General features: G+C 42.9%; 1 protein-coding gene across 1 annotated transcript in view; it reads left to right on the forward strand.

Annotated features, from left to right (window-relative positions):
• Positions 1 to 19,709, forward strand: part of LOC126106556 (luciferin sulfotransferase-like) — a 190,270-nt gene extending 170,561 nt beyond the window's left edge. Inside the window, exons 5-7 of the mRNA XM_049912893.1 lie at positions 794 to 914; positions 8,848 to 8,942; positions 19,360 to 19,709. Of these exons, the coding sequence (XP_049768850.1) occupies positions 794 to 914; positions 8,848 to 8,942; positions 19,360 to 19,671 (528 nt within the window). The 3' untranslated portion in view covers positions 19,672 to 19,709. The remainder of the gene's footprint in view (positions 1 to 793; positions 915 to 8,847; positions 8,943 to 19,359) is intronic.
• Positions 19,710 to 21,771: the final 2,062 nt, after the last annotated feature.

The following is a 21,771-nucleotide window of genomic DNA, read 5'->3' on the forward strand; positions in this document are numbered from 1 at the left end:
ACACGTCTCGGTCACCTCTTGTTCGCATTGACGGCACTTTGAACAGTTGACGTTACATTTCAGATGTTTTACGACCCGTGGCTCTAAGCTTCGTTCAATCCCTGCGAAACCCTACATTTCAGCAGGATAATGCACGACCGCATCTTGCAGGTCCTGTACGGGCCTCTGTGGATACAGAAAATGTTCGACTGCTGCCCTGGCCAGCACATTCTCCAGATCTCTCACCAATTGAAAACGTCTGGCCAATGGTGGCCGAGCAATTGGCTCGTCACAATACGCCAGTCTCTACTCTTGATGAACTGTGGTATCGTGCTGAAGCTGCATGGACAGCTGTACCTGTACACGCCATCCAAGCTCTGAGTCAATGCCCTGGTATATCAAGGCCGTTATTACGGCCAGAGGTGGTTGTTCTGGGTACTGAGTTCTCAGGATCTATGCACCCAGATTGCGTGAAAATGTAATCACATGTCAGTTCTAGTATAATATATTTGTCCAATGAATACCCGTTTATCATCTGCATTTCTTCTTGGTGTAGCAATTTTAATTGCCAGTAGTGTACAAGTGTTTTGTAGTTACAGAAAGTTAACAGTTTATAAAGTTATATTTCATGTGGTAATCTGTAACAAGATGTCAGAGACAAACAACATTTTCCCTATGGGGGCCACCTTATCCAGCTTTCCACAATTTTTTCGTCACAGATTTTCGTATATTTTTTAAAAATATCCTGAGCACAAACTTTGATTAATTGATTTTCTTGAAGGGTGGGTCACTGTGCTGATATCCTTTCTTTCAGATCATCTACGTCGTCCGCAACGTGAAGGATACCATTGTTTCCTACTATCACCACTACAACCTGTGGAGCGACGTTTCCATGTCGCTGGATGAGTTCGCGCAGTTCTTCACTGAAGACTTACGTAAGTAGTCTCTTGGCAGGATCTTTTGCCTATCTATTCATTCATTCAGTTACCGTGTCTGCATATCCCGCGAAGGGAGTCATCGTGTACGTTACACTGAGGCGACGGAAGTCATGGGATACCACCTAATACCATGTAGATCACCTTTTGCTCGGTTTAGTGCAACAGCTCTACATGACATGGATTCAACAAGTCGCTGGAAGTGGTCCAAATGGCTCGTTGCACTATGGGACTTAACATCTGAGGTCATCAGTCCCCCAGAACTTAGAACTACTTAAACCTAACTAACCTAAGGACATCGCACACATCCATGCCCGAGGCAGGATTCGAACCTGCGACCGTAGCGGTCGCGCGGTTCCAGACTGAAGGGCCTAGAACCGCTCGGCCACACCGGCCGGCTCCCTGGAAGTCCCCTGCTAAAGTACTGAGACTTAATTGCGAAAGTGTTGCCTTTGTATTATTTTATGCAGAAAGTGACCTCACGATTATGTCCCTCCAATGGTTGTTGCGATTGATGTCTGGCGATCTGAGTGGCCAAATCATTCGTTCGAACTGTCCAGAATGTTGTTCAAACCAATAGCGAAAACTGCGACCCAATGACACGGCGCGTTATCATCCATAAAAATTCCATCGTTATTTGGAAACAAGAAGTCCGTGAATGGCTGCAAATTGTCAACTATAGGTTCAGTTGGACAAGAGGACCCAGTCCATTCCATGTAAACACAGTCCAGGGCATTACGTGGCAACCACCAGCTTGCACAGTGCCTTGTCGCCAACTTGCGTCCACGGCTTCGTCTGCGCCACTCTCGAACTCTGCTATCAACTGTTACAAATTGAAATCGGGACCAGTTCGCGGTTTAACAGTCGTCTGGGCTCCAGCCGATACGGTCACGAGCTCAGGAAAGGCGCTGCAGGCGATGTGCTGTTAGCAAAGGCACTCGCGTCGGTTGTCTGCTGCCACAGCCCATTAACGCCAAATTCCGTCACACTGCTCTAACGGATACGATCGTCGTACTGCCACATTGATTTCTGACAGTTCTACACAAACGCCGCTGCTCTCGGTAGTTCATTTAAAGGCATCGGCAGCTGTGTTGGCGCACTCTTGACACTGTGGAATTCCGTAACTATTTACGAAATGGAATGTCCCAAGCATCTAGCCCCAACTACCATTCTGAGTTCAAAGCGTGTTAATTCCTGTCCTGGGGCCACAATCACCTCCGAAAACTTTTTACATGAATCACCTCAGTGCAAATTACTGCTCCGTCAATGCACCACCCTCTTATACCGTGCGTATGCGATACCACCGCCATCGCTATCCCATGAGTCACCTCAGCGCATAGTCTGAGTAAAATTGCTTGCCAGTGGACACTTCACGCCTTGGAGCTGGCTTCCTCCAATCAGAGCGCTCAGCATCACGCCTAACTGTTTATCGTTGCCAAACTGCCACAACAATACGTCAGTTCATTTCCAATTCCTTGCTTGGATTTTTTTTTTCTTGATGTGTCTCTAATTCGTGTCTGTCTCTTTTGTTTTCCAATTCATCAGACATGGTAACTACACCAAAAACAACGCACACACAACGATGGCAACGAAATACGTTTCATACACGGTACTCGCAAAAGCTACTGGATCTTTTCGTGGGAGATATGATTCAATATATTTCGTTTATCATCATCACAGAGATCAGCCTACATTAGAGAAACTTCATACAGCGCTGCGTGAGGCCAAAAATTTTGAAGTCAGCAAACCACTGTTGCGTCTGGTTCTGCAGAGTTATAATTATGGCGGACTAATGCAGAGTGGTGACATAAAGTAGTGCTTAAAATACTGAATGGGGCAAATAAAAGTGGCCTGGAGAACAGAGTTCCAGCGAACGAAGTAAGCAGAGGAAAGGAAATGCAGTACTAATCTGACTATAGCACATGTTGAAAGTGACCATCATTCATCTCTTGGCCCTTTTGGGCCCTGGTCAGCAAGTCGCTCAAGGTGGATCGAAACTGGACTGCTGGAATTGCTGCAGTCTCATCCGAAATGTTCTGCTGCAGTTGTTGAAGATAAGAGACTTGTTGCGATACACCTTAGAAACCTTAGACAGATCAGGAGACCTGGATGGCCAGCTAGACACCTTAGACAGATCAGGTGACCTGCACAGCCAGCTAGACACCTTAGACAGATCAGGTGACCTGGACAGCCAGCTAGACACCTTAGACAGATCAGGTGACCTGGATGGCCACCTAGACAGATCAGGTGACCTGGACGGCCAGCTAGACAGACAGATCAGTTGACTTGGATGGCCAGCTAGACAAATTAGACAGATCAGGTAACCTGGATGGCCAGCTAGACACCTTAGACTGATCAGGTAACCTGGACGGCTAGCTAGAAACCTTAGACAGATCAGGTGACCTGAATGGCCAGCTAGACACATTAGACAGATCAGGTGACCTGGACAGCCAGCTAGACACCTTAGACTGATCAGGTGACCTGGATGGCCAGCTAGACACCTTAGACAGATCAGGTGACCTGGATGGCCAGCTAGAGAGACTGATCAGATAACCTGGATGGCCAGCTAGGCACCTTAGACAGATCAGGTTACCTGGATGGCCAGCTAGACACCTTGGACAGATCAGGTTACTTGGACAGCCAGCTAGACACCTTAGACTGGTCTGGTGACGGCCAGCTGGACACCTTAGACAGATCAGGTGATCTGGACGGCCAGCTAGACATCTTAGACGGATCAGGTGACCTGGATGGCCAGCTAGGGCCGTGACCAGACTGATCTCTGCTAACTACTCTATGAGACTCGAAGATCGTGTAAATGTGTTCCAAGGTTTGGCTCGCTGTATGGACAGCTGCTCCATCCTGTTGGAAGTAACTGTAGGTCTTTCCCTCCTCCGTTAAAGTTGCCAGTGGTTTCAAATGGCTGGCAATGTAACTCGCTAAACTCTGTGTCTGATGAAAGAAGATGGGGCCAATAGTGGAGCGTGCAGATAATGCACACCAAACCTCAACTTTCTGATCGTGCAGTGGTGTTTCGTGGAAAGTATGCGGATGCATCGCTTCCCAGAACCTGTGATTCTGTGAGTAGACATAACCACTCAGGTGAAACCAAAATTAATCAAACATAAAGATCAGATCCATGTCCAAGCCATTCATTGTTATCTCAGCGAACAGCCACTCACAAAACTGGAGGCGCTGAGGAGCATCTGCTGGTTTGATGTACGAACAACAGGCACTCGGTAGGGAGACACGTGCAGGTCCAGGTGGAGTATTCATCTGCACGATCGATGTGATACGCCATTCTCTTGCAAGGGGTATCGTATTGATTTCGAGGGACTCTGAAGCATTTTCTGGTGAACTGCAGGCACATTCTCTGGTGTGCGGGCACATTTAGAAATGTTTTTCACTTGCTCAAAACAGATCCTGTCTGACGTCATTTTCGGACAAAGCGTTTGCATGTCACTCTTTGCTACCACTTTGACACCATTAAACTTCTCAGCAAACAAGTGACCACACCGTTTCCACGACTTTGTTGTCACATAAAACAACCACCGCTGCTTCAATGTCAGTACCATCATCCATTTCAACCCACTCTTGACACAGCCCGAACTATGCTCTGAAACGGTGTGCATCACATGGCGCGCGTACATGTCGTGTGCGCGTCACAGGCTGTGGTTGTACGCATACATTCACGCCCAGTCGTGTTAGTTCATCTGGGCCATTTAAATTTGCCCCACCCCGTACATTACTGCTGAGTGGAAGATCATCAGATGTTTTCAAACATTTTGGATTTAATTTTTTATCAATTAATAATTTTAAATCTAATTTTTTCTAATCCTTTGCAACGTCGTTTTCATCATTGTTTTGACATCTTTATTTGCTCTTATTTTTTCTTCCTATCACGCTTTTTTCGTTTGGAAACCGCCTGTCTTTTCTATACTGTGTAACCAGGTGTCAACCAGGACTGTACATCGATAGGTAATCCATCAGTTCTTATATCCAGTATGTGGATAGTTTCAGCTAACCAATAAAATGAGAACCTGCACTTTCCCTGTAGCGCAGTAACTGACATTTGTCTGTCTTGAGTTTACTTGTGGAGGTTAGCCTCCTCGCTTTGCGCAAAGCGAGCGGGATTAATACACTGTAGCCGCAAAGAAACTGGTGTGGGCATGCACGTTCAAATACACCAGATATGTAAACAGACAGAATACCGCGCTGCCGTCGGCAACGCCTATGTAAGACAACAAGTGTCTGGCGCAGTTGTTAGATCGGTCACTGCTACTACAACGGCAGGTTATCAAGATTTAAGTGAGTTTGAGCGTGGTGTTATAGTCGGCGCACGACCGATGGGACACAGCAAATGGTTCAAATGGCTCTGAGCACTATGGAACTCAACATCTGTGGTCATCAGTCCCCTAGAACATAGAACTACTTAAACCTAACTAACCTAAGGACATCACACACATCCATGCCCGAGGCAGGATTCGAACCTGGGACACAGCATTTCCGAGGTAGCGATGAAGTCGTGATTTTCTCGTACGACCATTTCACGAGTGTGCCGTGAATACCGGTAATCCGGTAAAACATGAAATCTCCGACATCGCTGCGGCCGGAAAAAGATCCTGGAAAAACGGGACCAACGACGCTTAAACAGAATCGTTCAACGTGAAAAAGTGCAACCACTCCGAAGATTATTGCAGATTTCAATGCTGGGCCATCGACACGTGTCAGTGTGAGAACCATTCAACGAAACATCATCGATATGGGCTTTCGCACCCGAAGGCCCAATCGTATACCCTTGATGACTGCACAACACAAAGCTTTACGCCTCGCCTGGGTCCGTTAACACTATCATTGGACTGTTGATGATTGAAAACATGTTGCCTGGTCGGACGAGTCTCCTTTCAAATTGTATCGAGCGGATAGACATGTAGAGGTATGGAGACAGCCTCATGAATCCATGGACGCCACGTGTCAGCAGGGGACTGTTCAAGCTGGTGGGGGCTCAGTAATGGTGTCGGGCGTGTGCAGTTGGAGTGATATGGGACAGATGAGATTTTCTCTCTGTAGCGGAGTGTGCGCTGATATGAAACTTCCTGGCAGATTAAAACTGTGTGCCGGACCGAGACTCGAACTCGGGACCTTTGCCTTTCACTGCCAAGTGCGCTACCAACTGAGTTACCCAAGCACGACTCACACACACTCCGCTGCAGAGCGAATATCTCATTCTGGAAACATCCCCCAGGCTGTGGCTAAACCATGTCTCCGCAATATCCTTTCTTCCAGGAGTGCTGGTTATGCAAGGTTCGCAGGAGAGCTTCTGTGAAGTTTGGAAAGGAGGAGACGAGGTACTGGCGGAAGTAAAGCTGTGAGGACGGGGCGTGAGTCGTGCTTGGGTAGCTCAGTTGGTAGAGCACTTCCCCGCGAAAGGCAAAGGTCCCGAGTTCGAGTCTCGGTCCGGCACACAGTTTTAATCTGCCAGGAAGTTTGATATGGGACACCTGATACGTCTAGATACGACTCTGACAGGTGAAACATACGTAAGCATACTGTCTGGTCACCTGCACCCATTGATGTCCATTGTGCATTCCGATGGACTTGGGAAATTCCAACAGGACAATGCGAACCCCACACGTCCAGAATTGCTACACAGCAGCTAGAGGAACATCGTTCCGCTGGCCACCAAACTCCTCAGACATGAACATTATTGAGCATATCTTGGATGCCTTGCAACGTGCTGTTCAGAAGAGATCTCCACCCCCTCGTACTCTTAACATGGTGGCAGTTGCCTCCAGCACTACTTCAGACATTAGTCGAGTCCATGCCACGTCGTGTTGCGGCACTTCTGCGTGCTGATATTAGGGGTCCTGCAGAAAGTGTCATCACTTCTGTCTCTATGCTGTTCATTTTTGGAACACAATCTACGATCAGCTTAGAGACTTCAGTGATGACGCTTTCTGCAGGATCTGACCATCATTTTGCAAGACAATGCTCAAGCACATACAGTGCAAGCTGTTACTGATTTGTTTGACTGATGGGGCTGGTAAGTGCTATATCACCTACTGCACTCCCCTGACTTAAGCCCTCGTGAGTTCAACTCGATTTCTAAACTGAAGGAAACGCTTCACGGCATTCGCTTCAGAACTGCTACAAATTGGTCGGGAAATAGACCGCGCCGCTCGAACTGTCAACACAACTGGCACTGCTGAGGGTATCCTACGACTTCCACATTGTTGGCAACGGGTTATACACAATGCTGGTGACTACTTTGAAGGTCAGTAAAACTTTGAAACATGTATCTATTTTGTGCGAGCTGTAAATAAATAGTTGCCACTATTAAAGTTACAACCCTCGCATCAAGCCGGAATTCAATGGCTTGCCACACATGCTACAACATATCTAGTGTGATTGTGCCAGCGGCAAGTCTGATGCGTTGTTGCAATGTCACAGTATCGGATACCACTGTTTTTTATAATCTTTCACGGACCCCAAAAGAAATAAACCTGAAAGGGTAATGTCACGTGACTTTGGGGGGCCATGGAATTGCGTCGTCTGTGCCAACCGCCTGTTGCGGAAGATTCCAATAAAAAAAATAGAGGGCTTTTAGAGCCGAATGAGGCGGAATGCCAACTTGCTGAAAGACAACGGTATCTAGCATATCCTGTAGCTGGGGAACAGCATAATTCACCAACATACTTCGGTAAACATATCCACATACATTGCTTTCGAGGAAGAAACACGGGCCAACCACTCGATCGCACATTAACATACACACACATTAAGCTTTGCACTGTCGTTGATGTATTCTCATTCGCCATAAGGATTTTCTGATCCCCAGATCCGGGGATTATCGCTGGTAACTGAACCACAAACGTGAAATATAGCCGCATCGGAAAACCAAACACGCTTCAATAAATCGTTGTTCTCAACGAAACGGTTCAGCATGTCCATCGCAAATTGTTCACGATTTGGGTTATCATCTGGTTGCAAATGCCTGAACAATTTGTACCGTGTAGGCATACAGTTTAAGATCTTAGCGAAACATTTTGCGCACTGCACTCTTTGCCACTCAAAGCTCACGTGAAGCTTGTCTACTCGACTCCTGTGGCTGCTCCGCAGGTGCGACTCGAGCAGCCTGCACAGTCTCATCCGAAACAGACGGTCTGCCGCTGCTTGTCCGTTTCTGAACCGACCCCGTTGATAAAAAAAAGTTTCCATCCGTGACTTGACATCAGGTGCTTTCTTTCCATGATGGAACACAAACTTTCTGTGCACAGTAATCAGTGATTTGGTTTCTGCTAACCACACAACACGCTGAGTTTTCTCCTGACGGGACGATGTAACTCACACAGCGCTCCTTGTAGTGAAATTGTTGAATGAGACACACCTGTACAGGAAGTTCATAGGTTCCCTAGCAGCCCTATAGCAAAACAAAAAAAATTGTTACCATTCTAAATACGTTTTAAAATAAAATCCGTGAAATACAGGCTTCAACTGCAACCAAAGTAATCCAGTATGACGTCTGCTACGGAAGTGATCATACATCTCATAGTCCACATTCCCCTCCACGACCAGAAAATTAGACGCTTCTGATGCTGGCTTCTACGCTTGGGGAATGCTCCACAACGCGAAATTCCACATTTTGACGTCACAAAACTCGTCGACTTTCATGCCCATGTTCAGTGTGAGGACAGATTAGAGCCATACATAGTATTCTGTAGGTATTCAGTTTGAAAGTACCTTTCTGTGTTCCTTCCACTTCAACTGACTATCATTGTTCATTCCTAGGAATTTTGTATTTATTACATAACCTATAGCAGTGCAATCTAAATTTAATTAAAAAGTGTCATTTTCTCCTCTTCAGACTTAAATCTGTTGTATTTATTGTCCTTACGTTAAATGCATCTTTATGATGTGTGGTGTTACCTGCTTTCAGCGATGTACAGCCCTTTCTGGACTCATGTCCTAGACTTCTGGAACATCAGGAACGAGCCAAACGTCCTCTTTTACAGCTATGAAGATATGAAGGCGGTAAGTACATATCACCATAAATTAGTCAACCTGCGCCGGCCGCTGTGGCCGAGCGGTTCTTGGCGCTTCAGTCTGGAAACGCGCTGCTGCTACGGTCGCAGGTTCGAATCCTGCCTCGGGCGTGAATGTGTGTCCTGTCCTTAGGTTAGTTAGGTTTAAGTAGTTCTAAGTTCTAGGGGACTGATGACCATAGATGTTAAGTCCCATTTGAACCATTTTTGAACCTGCCTTACAGTCTGCACTGAAAAAAGTTTTATCGCCAATAACATAGTGTATATACCCATCATTGCACCCTTAGAGCAAGAACCAGTGAAGAAAAATCGAAGCAGTTTGTTATAAATTCATCGATAGATGTCTACGTAGTAGCCCCTACGCTGCCCTAACTCAAATCAATAACATTCGAAGCAGTAAAAAAATAAAATAAAATAAAAGTTCACGTTATGAAGAAAAAAAAAACAGAACATACAGCAGTACTCGTTTACCCAGCCATGCCTCAGCAAAGGTTTAATACATCTCTACCATTTTTCAGACATTTAAATATTGTTGAACCCCCTCATAAGAACGAAAATTATTAACGAATTAATTGTTTAGACAATTTCGTAAGGTTTTTGCTGAGATACTACGCTATAAGATATCAAGGCTCTCGGTGATTAGAACGTACAAGTACACAGTAGGTACATAGTAGTTATTTCATATCTACGCCTATAACCAAATGGATAACCAGGAGCATAGTACACCATCCCAGTTGAATGCATGTCTAATGGCTTCAAAGGGCAGAAAATCCGAATGTCAGTATTTTATACAATTATTGACAGAATCAAAGAAGTTCAAATACTTCACAATCTGCTCATTAAGAGGTGTAAACGCATGGATCTAACACTTCGTATGAATATGTAATGGAATGATCATATAGGCGCTGTTGTGGATAGCGCAGGCAGTAGACTTTGGTTTATTGGTAGAATGCAATTAGTCTGCAAAGGAGGTAGCTTACAAATTACTCGTGCGGCCCATCCTAGAATACTGCTCGAGTGTGTGGGACCCTTTCCAGATAGGACTATAACAGGGGACACTGAAATATACAGGGAAGGGCTACACGAATGGTCACAGGCTTATTTGACCCGTGGGAGAATGTCACAGAGAGAGATACTGTTGAAACTGAACTGGCGGATGCTTGAAGACGGACGTAAATTATGCCAAGAAAGCTTGTTTACATAATTTAAAGAACCGTTTTTAAATTATGACTCTATGAAAATACTACAACCTCCTACACATCGCAATAGGGATCATAAGGATAAGATTGGGTTAATAAAGCACACACAAAGGTATCTAAAGAATCATTCTTCCTGCGCTCCATACGTGATTGGAACGTAATAATTTGTCGTACTTTAGGACGCAGCCTCTGCCACGCACAATATACTGTAGATGCAGATGTTGAAAGTGTAGCTAGATCAAATGTTCAAATGTGTGTGAAATCTTGTGGGATTTAACTGCTAAGGTCATCAGTCCCTAAGCTTACACACTACTTACCCTAAATTATCCTAAGGACAAACACACACACACCCATGCCCGAGGGAGGACTCGAACCTCCGCCGGAACCAGCCGCACAGTCCATGACTGTAGCGCCTAAGACCGCTCGGCTAATCCCGCGCGGCTAGCTAGATCAGCATTATAGTTGGAAACTGCGTGTACGTGTCGGCGCAGAGTAACTCACAGCACGAAAATGAGCCACGTCATATTCGTCCAGTATTTGAAACTGCAGTTAGCGATTTGCAACAAACTTTAAAAAGTTTCTAAATTTTTCTCGCTCACGTGCTTAACAACAAATATTTATTACATTCACTCATTTGTGAAGCAAACAGACGTTTCAAGCTGTTTTGTACATGAGAGTTCGATTCTCTTAAGGATTCGGGGTAGGTGTTTACTGAAGAATTACTAAATGGAGAATGTGCATTATGTACGATCATGAAATTTGGCCACCTGAACATTCGTAAAAATATAGAATAAGAATCATACATCCAAGTCTTACTGTTCAGTCTTTCTAAACACTCAGCAACCTCTGTTTACACACATAATTACTAACCCTTTCACTCCTGGACTCTTACACCTTATTACGGTAAGTGATAGCAACGGTAAAAGTTAAGCAAAATATGAGAAATACTTGCAATAATACATAAAATGGAATTTAAAAAGTGTTCTAAAACAACATGTATGAATGGGGAAAAGCATTTAGTGCAGAGTATAACATATAGAGCTGCAACAAAAAACTGATTGTTCCATGCTCATACGCCAGAAAAGCTTCCAGTGCTAACGAATTTTTAAAAAATCGAAAAATGTCTTACGAACTTTGGCGTGTTGCTGTACGCCTACGTAAGCCAACGACAAAGACTGGCAACATGGACAATGTGTTTTTCGTTCTTTTCTTCCCACATCGTCCATTCCCTACCGGTGAGAGCTGGCATGGTTGTTGCTCTTAACACGTCAGAAACTAAGTTACACTTGTCTCCCAGCGCTAATACCAGTTCGTCTTGTCGGAAGAGAGTACATGTTACGGGCTTCCTGCAGACACGGTTTTCCTGCGGTACATACACTTGTAATGGTCGCCTGGTCATAGATATTGCTAATTGCTATAATCGCACTATTTTTCTCCCATTTACGGAGCTTGTTAGCACTTGATGTTAGGTTGGCGCCATTAAAATGCATTGTGTTGTGGTAATCGCTGCTACTTGCTGGATCGCTGCTATCTCTCGATGCTGATGCTGGCTCTAAATCTGGTTGTCTAGGGTTAAAAACATGAGGTCCCGTGTTTTATATGTGCTTTTGATGATAAAGAACGAGCGAAACCAACAAATATGTAAACTTCAAATATTTATTACTCTGGTGGCCATCTTAATTCCACTGTCCACCAAAGACCATGACACAACACAAAGTAGTATTTCCGTTACATGTTCTTTGCATTGTTTATCCACCTCAAACAATAACACACAAACACACTTTACCAAAGTGACATTCCGACTGCCTCCCGACCGTTCTTGCTGCTTGTATTTATAACATTGTCAAAGAACTACTAAAAACAGATATGGTTTACAAGTCACATGTACATCTGTTATCATAATTTGTGCAGAAAAGTTATTAATTTGCATCGAGTGACATAATTTAACATGTTATTAAAATGAGACAGACAGATTTGTTGACTTGACAGAATAATTCTGTTACAAAAAGGCCGTTTTTTAGAAGTTTGTCAATTGACTTCTCTAATTTGCATAAATAAGTAAATAACATGAATTATTAAGAATTACATTGGTTTTCGTCTAAAATAGGATTGATTTCGTGAATACTGAGTGAAAACGCTCCTAGTGAACAAATAGGTTTCACTGGGTGATTTTTATTTAAGGAGATCCAAAATACCTAAGCTGGCCACTATTTTTCGTACTTCATATTAATTATTTAAGATGAACTTAGTGTTTTTACATGATGACATTTGCTGTATCAGTGATCAAGTGATATATACTTTTGTGTGGGTCAGTTATTCAGTATAATTTAATGGGTTGACTGTTTATGCAGACATGTTATGCAATCATTGTTAACATACACAATAACTTTTCTATAATCATAAATACTCGTTAAACTGGTTGAATTTGGAGGGTATCGCATACTTCGGTATAGTAAAGCCTTTAATATGTTCCGTTACACACTGAAGCGCCAAATAAACTGGTCTAGGCATCCGTATTCAAGTACAGAGAGATGTAAACAGGCAGACTACGGCGCTGCGGTCGGCAACGCCTGTATAAGAAGACAAGTGTCCGGCGCAGTTGATAGATCGGTTACTGCTTCTAGAATGGCAGGGTATCAAGATTTAAGTGACTCTGACCGAGGTGTTACAGTCAGCACACGGGCGATGGGACACAGCATCTCCGAGGTACCGATGAAGTGCGGACTTTCCCGTATGACCATTTCACGAATATCAGGAATCCGGTAAAACATCAAATCTCCGATATCGTTGCGGCTAGAAAAAGATCCTGCATGACCGGGACCGACGACGACTGAAGAGAAGCGTTCAACGTGACAGAAATGTAACACTTCCGCAAATTGCTGCAGATTTCAACGCTGGCCATGAACAAGTGTTAGCGAGCAAACCATTCAGAGAAACGTCATCGATATGGCCTTTCGGAGCTGAAGGCCCTCTCGTGTACTCTTGATGGATGCGCGAAAAAGCTTTACGACTCGCCTGGCTCCGTCAACACCGACATTGGACTGTTGATGACTGGAGACATGTTGCCTGGTCGAACGAGTCTCGTTTCAAATTGTATCGGCTAGATGGACGAGTACGGGTATGAACCCATGGACCCTGTATGGCAGGAGGGGACTGTTCAAACTGGTGGAGGCTCTTTAATGGTGTGGGGTGTGTGCAGGTGGAGTAATATGGGACCCCTGATACGTCTAGAAACAACTCTGACAGGTAACACGGACATAAGCGTCCTGTCTGATCACCTGCATGCATTCATGCCCACTGTGCACGCCGATGGACTTGCAACACCCCACACGTCCAGAGTTGCTAGAGAGTGGCTCCAGGAACACTCTTCTGAGTTTAAACACCTTTGCTGCCCATCAAACTCCTCAGACATATCTGGGACGCGTTGCAAGGCGCTGTTCAGGAGAGATCTCCACCTCCTCGTACTCATACGGATTTATGCACAGCGCTGCAGGATTCATGGTATCAGTTCCCTCCAGCACAAGTTCAGATATTAGTCGAGTCCATACCACGTCGTGTTGCGGCACATATGCGTGCTGGCGGCGGCCCAACACGATATTAGGTAGGTTTACCAGTTTCTTTGGCTGTTCAGTGCATAACATGTGCATCGCTGTGAGAGAGTGAAATGGCATGGTGACTGGAAACGAGCTGGAGAGTTGAAGTACACGAGACAGCACGATTCTTGAGGGCAAAACGTCTAAACCGCACACAAAGAGTATATGCACCAAATTCAATGTCGCAGCCAGCCGTACTGAAATAGTGCCAAGTCCGCACGGAATAAGTGATGATAGTCGGAAAGCGCAGAACTTGTGATAAGCAATTTGCAATTTCCATCTCATCTTTTCGTTGAGCTAAAACAACATTGGGGGAGAGGGGGGTGGGGGGGTGGGCAGGGAGAACAGATTTCCTAACGATGAGGACCAACACACAACGATTCTCGAAAAGCAGCCAATTTCTATTGTCGAGGACTTTGTCGATTAGAAGAAAGATCCAACCGTTGTTTACAGAGACTTGCTTGAAAAGTGTATCATGCATCTGTGCCAGTCTGATTTGTAGTGCGACATTCAATAAAAGTCACTCGCCGAGCGAGGGGGCGCAGCGGTTAGCAGACGGGATTCGCATTCGGGAAGACGACGGTTCAAACCCGCGTCCGGCCATCCTAATTAGGTTTTCCGTGACTTTCCTAAATCGCTTCAGGCTTCTTTGAAAGGACACAGCCAACTTCCTTCACCACCCTCCCCTAATCCGATGGTCCCCTCCCCCAAATTAAACCACCAAAAGTCACTTGGCCTGCCATAATAATGTGTATCTTACCTTCGTAAGTCCCCTCGAAGAGCTATATGCGCCACTAAACTGGGATTTGGTGCGAAAGGAGACCCAAATGGGCATGATTGGGAAGGGATTTACAGTTTCAGTATTCGCCTGATAACCAAGGGGCACATCTCATAGAGCTAGTTCGGAATCGTTTTATTGAATCTACGTTAAAATTTGTCTGTGGTTGTAGCAGACGGAATCAAGTGTGTGTGCGTGTGTGTACGCGCGCGCACTTTCTCTCTCTCTCTCTTTCTTTCTTTCTTTCTTCTCTTTCGGTATTTTTTTGCTGCAGGATGAAGGCTATGCTTCAGGAATATTCTGAGGCACAGTTTAATTGGACTCATATCTTCATTCGCAATTTCCCGCTAGTTGTATTTTTCAGAATTATGGTACAAATATTTCCTAAAGTTTATAAAGCATTGCTCTAATTTTTTTCTGTAACTTGGAATAGTCCATACTTATGTAGGAAACCTACGCTTTATTGCAGAATCAACTAAATTATAGAAAAAATAACATTTTTACTAGGAAACAAAATTATAAAAATTAAAATGTAAGTTGTGATATTTTTTTACCCTTGTAATATACATAATAGGTGGAATTAAATAGGTCTAGTACCTCAGCCATCATGTCATACATATCTGGTAAAAATCTGGTCTCCTTCGAATGTATAACATTGGATTAAATGGTACCTCAATTTGAGGAAGCATTTTGGAAAAAAAGTGCATCAATTTCTTTGTAATTTTTTAATAACCCTAAGCAGGTTCAAAAATAATCAAAATACTTCTAATTTGTTTAGAAAGTGAGCTGCATTACCTGACATCAACAAAAAATCCGTTAAACGTAAACATTATAAACAAATAGGTGCAGAGTTTTACATAATATTGAGCCGGAAAAGTACCCTGTATCCTTAAGGTCGTTTCTTCGGCAGTCACCAAAAGTAACTTCACTGACACCGCATTTGAGAAGAAATTTTTGTATTGTTCTCTTTTGTCGGATCGTTTCTTTTCTTTGTTATAGTACTCTTTTTAGAAGACAAACAATCAGCAAACAAAACGAAACACAATACTGTCTGTACCGACAGTGACAAACCTAAAGCAGTACTTTTCCGCAAAGGGTTTGCGTGTGAACAAGTAAATAGGTGGTATCTGAGCGAACAGAAGTAACAGATCGAAGGTCGATACGCAGTACAATAGTTATTTTATTTCAGTTTGTTTATTTTATGAGGCTCGGATTTATGGGAAACTCGTAATTCGGAGACTCGAAACATCGAGACTACTGTTTTATCTTCCTTAAACCATGTAATGACATCCGGCGTCTCCTCCTACTTTTCAGCCGGCGGTACTCTCTCAATGCAGCACTGTGATTGCCGCTGTCCACAAAAAACAGTTTCACTAACAGCACACGCCCACACGGTCTCTCTTCTCAACATCCACACTGTCACTCACGTTATGGCTAGTCAAATGACAGCGTGGATGTCATACAATGTACAGCGCCAGATTGACACCTTGTGGCCACAATTGAAACTAATTTATTTTACAACGTAAATCGGTTCCGCATTAATGCATTAGCACTCTATATTCTGCAGACCACTGTAAGATGCATGGCAGAGGGTGCACCCAATTGTACCAGTTATTAGGGTTTGTCACTGTTCCATTCACGTACGGAGCGGGGAAATAATGATTATTTGAATGCCTCCGTGCGTGTAGTAAGTATTGTAATCTTATCCTTGCGATCCCTGTGGGGGCGATAGGTAGGGTGTTGTAGTCTATGCCTAGAGTGCACATTTAAAGCCGGTTCTTCAAACTTTGTTAAAAGACTTTCTCGGAATAGTTTACGACTGTCTTTTCCAGTTCAGTTTCTTTGTGACACTCTCCCGTGGATTAAACAAGCCTGTGGCCATACGTGCCGCCCTTCTCTGTATACATTCATCTGCTGTTAGTCCTATGTGGTACAGGTCCCACACACTTGAGCAGTATTCTAGGATGGGTCGCACGAGTGAATTGTAAGCAGTCTCTTTTCTAGTCTGACTGCACTTCCTCAGTATTCTAACAGTATGTTTATTTTCTCCATACTGTATTGAGATGTGGCTTTCCTTTCCAATTTAAAAACAATTTAGATTTGTTAGCTACATTTAGTACACAGGAGTGCATCACCTAAATAGAGCCAAACATAAAGTAGCCAGCTTCAAACTATATGCTACAGAGTACTTAAAAAAGAAGCAACACAGTAACTATGACCAATATTGAAAAAATATATATACTTCATTATCAAGCTGTGATATGAAGGCTATATATCTACATCTATATTCTGTAGACCAATGTAAGGGGCATAGCAGAGGTTGCGTCCCATTGAACCTGTTATTAGGGTTAGATACAAAAGAAATCAATTCTGTATGCCAGTTAGTTTCCTCATAATATATACAATAGTGAAGAAAAGGCAGAAATGCAAAATAATTTTTTTAGTATTTTAAAGAGATGAGAGAACTGCAACCGAAAATCTAATTTCAGGAATTGAAGTAGCTTTGCTCGATTTACATACAGTATTTTTTACAGTTTAATGATCCCTTGTTGTTTACAGAAAGAAAATTGGAAAAGTCATTTTTCTCATGCATACTGCTATCAGTCACTTCGTGGGAACCACTCTTTACTTTCCTGTGTGGTTTTTGTCTTCCTATTGCTCATTTTTTATTTCTAATTTTTACAATGCATCAGATGATTGTTCGCTGTTAGGTAAGCCCAACAATTCAACTGCACGACTTCCTGATTCAGCAAGTGATGATCGAAGGGATTGCTGTGTCAAGTAGGATTCTACATATACCAGTCTCTGAATGATGGTCCCTATTTTGACCAGAGGTGGGAATCTGCCTACACATTGGACAGGAGTCTTGAAGATGGCATAATATATCTCCAAAACTGGTTGCTCAATAAGATAACAACTGGAAATTTAGACGTGTGAAAGGTGTTTTGAGTCAACATTCTGTACTGAAGAGCAACCATCTGTAACAAGATGGACATACAGAAACAAAATCTACAGGAAATTAACCCCATTTCTGTGTCAGACCGAGAATGCTTCGCCTTGTTCGTGAATAATTTGCTTCTTTTCTTTGTCTCCAGCCTTCTCATAGTATAGATGACCAAGTTCTACCTCATATTGATGAATTTTTCTATTTGTCAATACGGAATGTGTTTGGCAACATTCCATGGAATGAAGTTGTCTAATAAGATTTGTGCACCATTAATTACAAAGAACAAGTGGGCCAGTTGGGCCGTTTTGAATTTTTCCTGCCGTATATTTGGCAGTTCTGCTTGGGGAGGAAAGAAATTTGACAACAATATAAACTGCTCCAGCGCTCTCACTGAACAATTACTCAACTCATTAGTTAAAACTTCCAGTCTGAGAGGCCGTGGTTGATCTGCAAAACTACTTCCTCCTGACATTTCATTGCCAACTGCGAGCAACATCTTACCTCAGAGCCTCTCAGCCAGGAATTTTAACTAACGAAGACATTGGCGATGAAAGCCTACATGTTAATTACTCACCTGTAAATTTTGTTTCCCGTAGACCCTCGTTTATTCTGGAAGCCCTTTAACAAATCTGTGTGACACGCAACAAGGGAGAGTGCTGTACCATGGAACACTTATCGGATATTTGTCTTTAGCCAGCCTGGTAACAGATGTTAATGTGTCTTCTTATTGCATTTTGAAATGATAGCATGCTCTCTTCCAGGCATACAATTCTGGATTGCAAAGTAGTCACTTAGATTTAGATGGTACATTACGGGCAGTCTTTGTTTGAAATTACAAAAATTACTCTGGACAAGTAAGGTTTATACAAATGTGAAAAAATATTGCAAGGTACAACACACTCACGTACTTAAGAACAAATATTCTAAGCCAATTTAAAAGTGTTGCAGTTGATAAAATGTTGTCAATAACGAACTGAATGATCTATGTATTATGGTATTATTGCACTACACACCAATAATCAGTAAGTAATATCAAAAATCAGTTATTATCTGTAAACATTTTGAAATAGAAACTATTGTCAAGCAACACAAATTTCAATTTTCAAGAGGGAAAATTGTTGTGAAACTAAAGAAAAACTTAGTTAATTTGCAAATATCACCTGTTTGTTAGTGGAAGACCTTCTGCCATTTCAAGGTACAAGATGGTGCCCGAGTGTCAAAAAACTATGGCTTAACTGTTAACTGTCCAAGGACAGCCATATTGTAGTTTGTAGGGGGTATGGAGGGAGGGGGGGGGATTAGGCATGGTATAGAGAATTTTTAATATTTCGTATGACAAAGGCATCTTGTAAATAGCAATAAAAAAAGTTCCTGTTCCGATCCTGTTAAAATCCTGAGTAAGACTGACTTTTAAATAATTTTCTTGAAAGGAAAATATCTTACTACACTACATTTTTTTTCCTTTCCCTGAGAGCTATCAGGCGCTGTGGGTGAGTGAGCCACAGACACGCCCCCTCCCCCCCCCCCCTCGCCTCCTGCACCTAGTCTATGAGCACCCTCCTAGCTGTCCACATATTACATAACTTAGTTATAAAAATATACAGAAGTATGCCTACCACAGAACTTTATAACTGAAGGATTAACAGTATTCTTAAAATAGCTATATTATATTATGCAGAACTTAAATATGTAGAACTCGTAGCATTTACAAACACTGCACAACACTTCAAAATCAGTCTCTAGATTGAGACTGTGATCACAAAACATCATGTGCCCCAAGCTACACTATCTAGTACAACACTCTCCTCCACATGACCTTTCTTACAGTTGGTAGAATCTGTTCCCTGGATACCATTTATGGCCTACGTATATTTCTACAACTTTTACAGGACTTAGCATCTGTGATCCACAGAGTGGGGGAGTTCCTGGGTAAGCCAGTGCCAGAGGAGCAGATGCCCAAGATGCTGGACCACCTGAGTGTGGAAAAGATGCGTGCCAACCCACACGCCAACTACCAGCAAGTGGCAGAGTACGTGCGCAAGCAGTCAGGTTTGCCATCGGCTACGGCTGCCGGGAAGCACTTCATCCGGAGTGGCAAGGTCGGTGGGGCACTCAACGAACTCTCTGCTGCTATGCGGCAGAAGATTGACAGCTGGACAGAGGAGTGCCTGCGGGGCTCAGACTACTCCGGCCCTCGGTGAAGAACTATCGTTTGTATTGATGCATGTAAAATATAAATAAACACCTCTCACTCATTTTTACAATGGCTTTTGTTTTCCCCCTACCTGTTCTTATACAAGAGCCACAAAAACAACTGCTGGAGAGCAAACGTCTTCACCATTGTTGGCTCACAGAAATGGAGGATTTCATTAAACATCTGGGTAGAAATGAAACTGTGTGCCAGACCGAGACTCAAACTCGGGACCTTTGCCTTTTGTGGGCAAGTCCTCTACCAACTGAGCTACCTAAGCATGACTCACGCCCACTCCTCACAGCATTGCTTCTGCCAGTACCTCGTCTCCTACCTTCCAAACTTTACAGAAGCTCTCCTGTGAACCTTGCAGAACTAGCACTCCTGAAAGGAAGGATATTGCGGAGACGTGGCTTAGCCACAGCATGGGGGATGTTTCCAGATTGAGATTTTCACTCTACAGCAGAGTGTGTGCTGATACGATATGATATCAGTGCACATTCCGCTGCAGAGAGAAAATCTCATTCTGGATCTGGGTAGAAAGTTCCTGCAATCTGTCTGACAAGGGGACTGTGCCTACTTGTCATCACAATTGTTAAAACATATAACCATTTAATGTTTAAGAATATGAAGCTGTTCAGAGGGTATTTTTTGTTATCTGCTTTGCATGTTATGAGAGAACAGAGGGCCACGACGCATCTTCCAGCAATTGCAGTACTTGTGTGTTCTCCTCAATTCGTCATCCCACGTCACAGCAGAGTAGTTCACTGCTGAGTAAAAACACAGGTTGTGAAAATAAGGCATGACATCAGGGCAGAACAGAAGAAGTGGACTGAATATTAACTAATGTAATTCTTATGTAGGACAAGTAATGGTTCCTATTCTGAAAAGTTTCAAACTGAGAAGTTATTGTACATTATGAAACAATGTATGACTCTGTTACAGAAGAAATACTTCACATTAATTTATAAAAAGTTAATTTTTGTTGAAATGTTTGGATTCCAGCAGACCCGAGGCTCCATCAGCAAAGAAGTCACACATATTTACTTCGGCATGGCCTGCAGATAATTTAATTTCAGGTGCAGATGTTCAGAGCTATAAAGAGTCAACAATCTCAAATCTGAACACAAGTATATTTTAAAAGGGCAACATTGGACTACCCTCACAGCTTGACTTCTGTCTGAACCTCTCTGCCGCTTTCCAGACTTGGCAGAATCATTCCTGCATACCTCACTGCACTACAGTGGGGGGAGATGAGGTAACATGGCCACAATGGGGAAAGTGGCCAATGCATATTTTTTTGCCCTAAACACAGCTGATGCCTGCTGAGGCATGGTCAAACTAATTCTTGTGTACACATTGTTGGGAGTTTGACAGAGGAAGCTTGGGTTGTTAATTTTTTAGTACAATCTTTTCTGAATTTTAGTCATCTCATGTAACGTAAGTCGTTTGTGATGTTCATTACCTCATTTACACAAAGAGTAATTATTATAATTGACTCAATGGAAGGTTTTAGTGAAAATTTTATATTCTATTAACTAAACTTTTTAGCCTTATTTCATGAAATTTATTATTACTGTATGACTTATGTTCCAAGTTATGAGCTCATGTTCTAGTACAAAACTGATGCCAAAGATGAAAAGTAAGCAACAGTAAACTTGTTAACTTTTGAAGTATCAATTTTAACTTCATTTGTAAAAGTTATTCCTGTTGTCAATTTAGAGAAAATTACAGGTGGATTTGCAAAATTCGTTAGGACAGCATTTACAACAACTATGACTAAACATATTTACAAATTTCATTAGGATAGCATTTACAACAACTATGACTAAATGTACATTGGCATGAGGCTAGGCACAGGAATGGAATTTCATTATATGAATGAAGGCACCAAGGTTTTTCTTCTACTTGGGGAGTTGCAATATTGCCCAAAAACGCGTGAATAATTGAACTGAGGTTCTTCATTTGATAATAAATATGGGAATACACACATCTGTATCTCACCTTCTAAAATTTCTATCTGAGTGAGCTTTGCACTCCCTCTATGTGTAGCACTTCTATTTCTATGGTGTATTTTTGGTTTTCAATCATGCAATGATGACTTCTTTAA

Source organism: Schistocerca cancellata, chromosome 10 (genome assembly GCF_023864275.1).
Source record: "Schistocerca cancellata isolate TAMUIC-IGC-003103 chromosome 10, iqSchCanc2.1, whole genome shotgun sequence".
Lineage (NCBI taxonomy): Eukaryota > Metazoa > Arthropoda > Insecta > Orthoptera > Acrididae > Schistocerca > Schistocerca cancellata.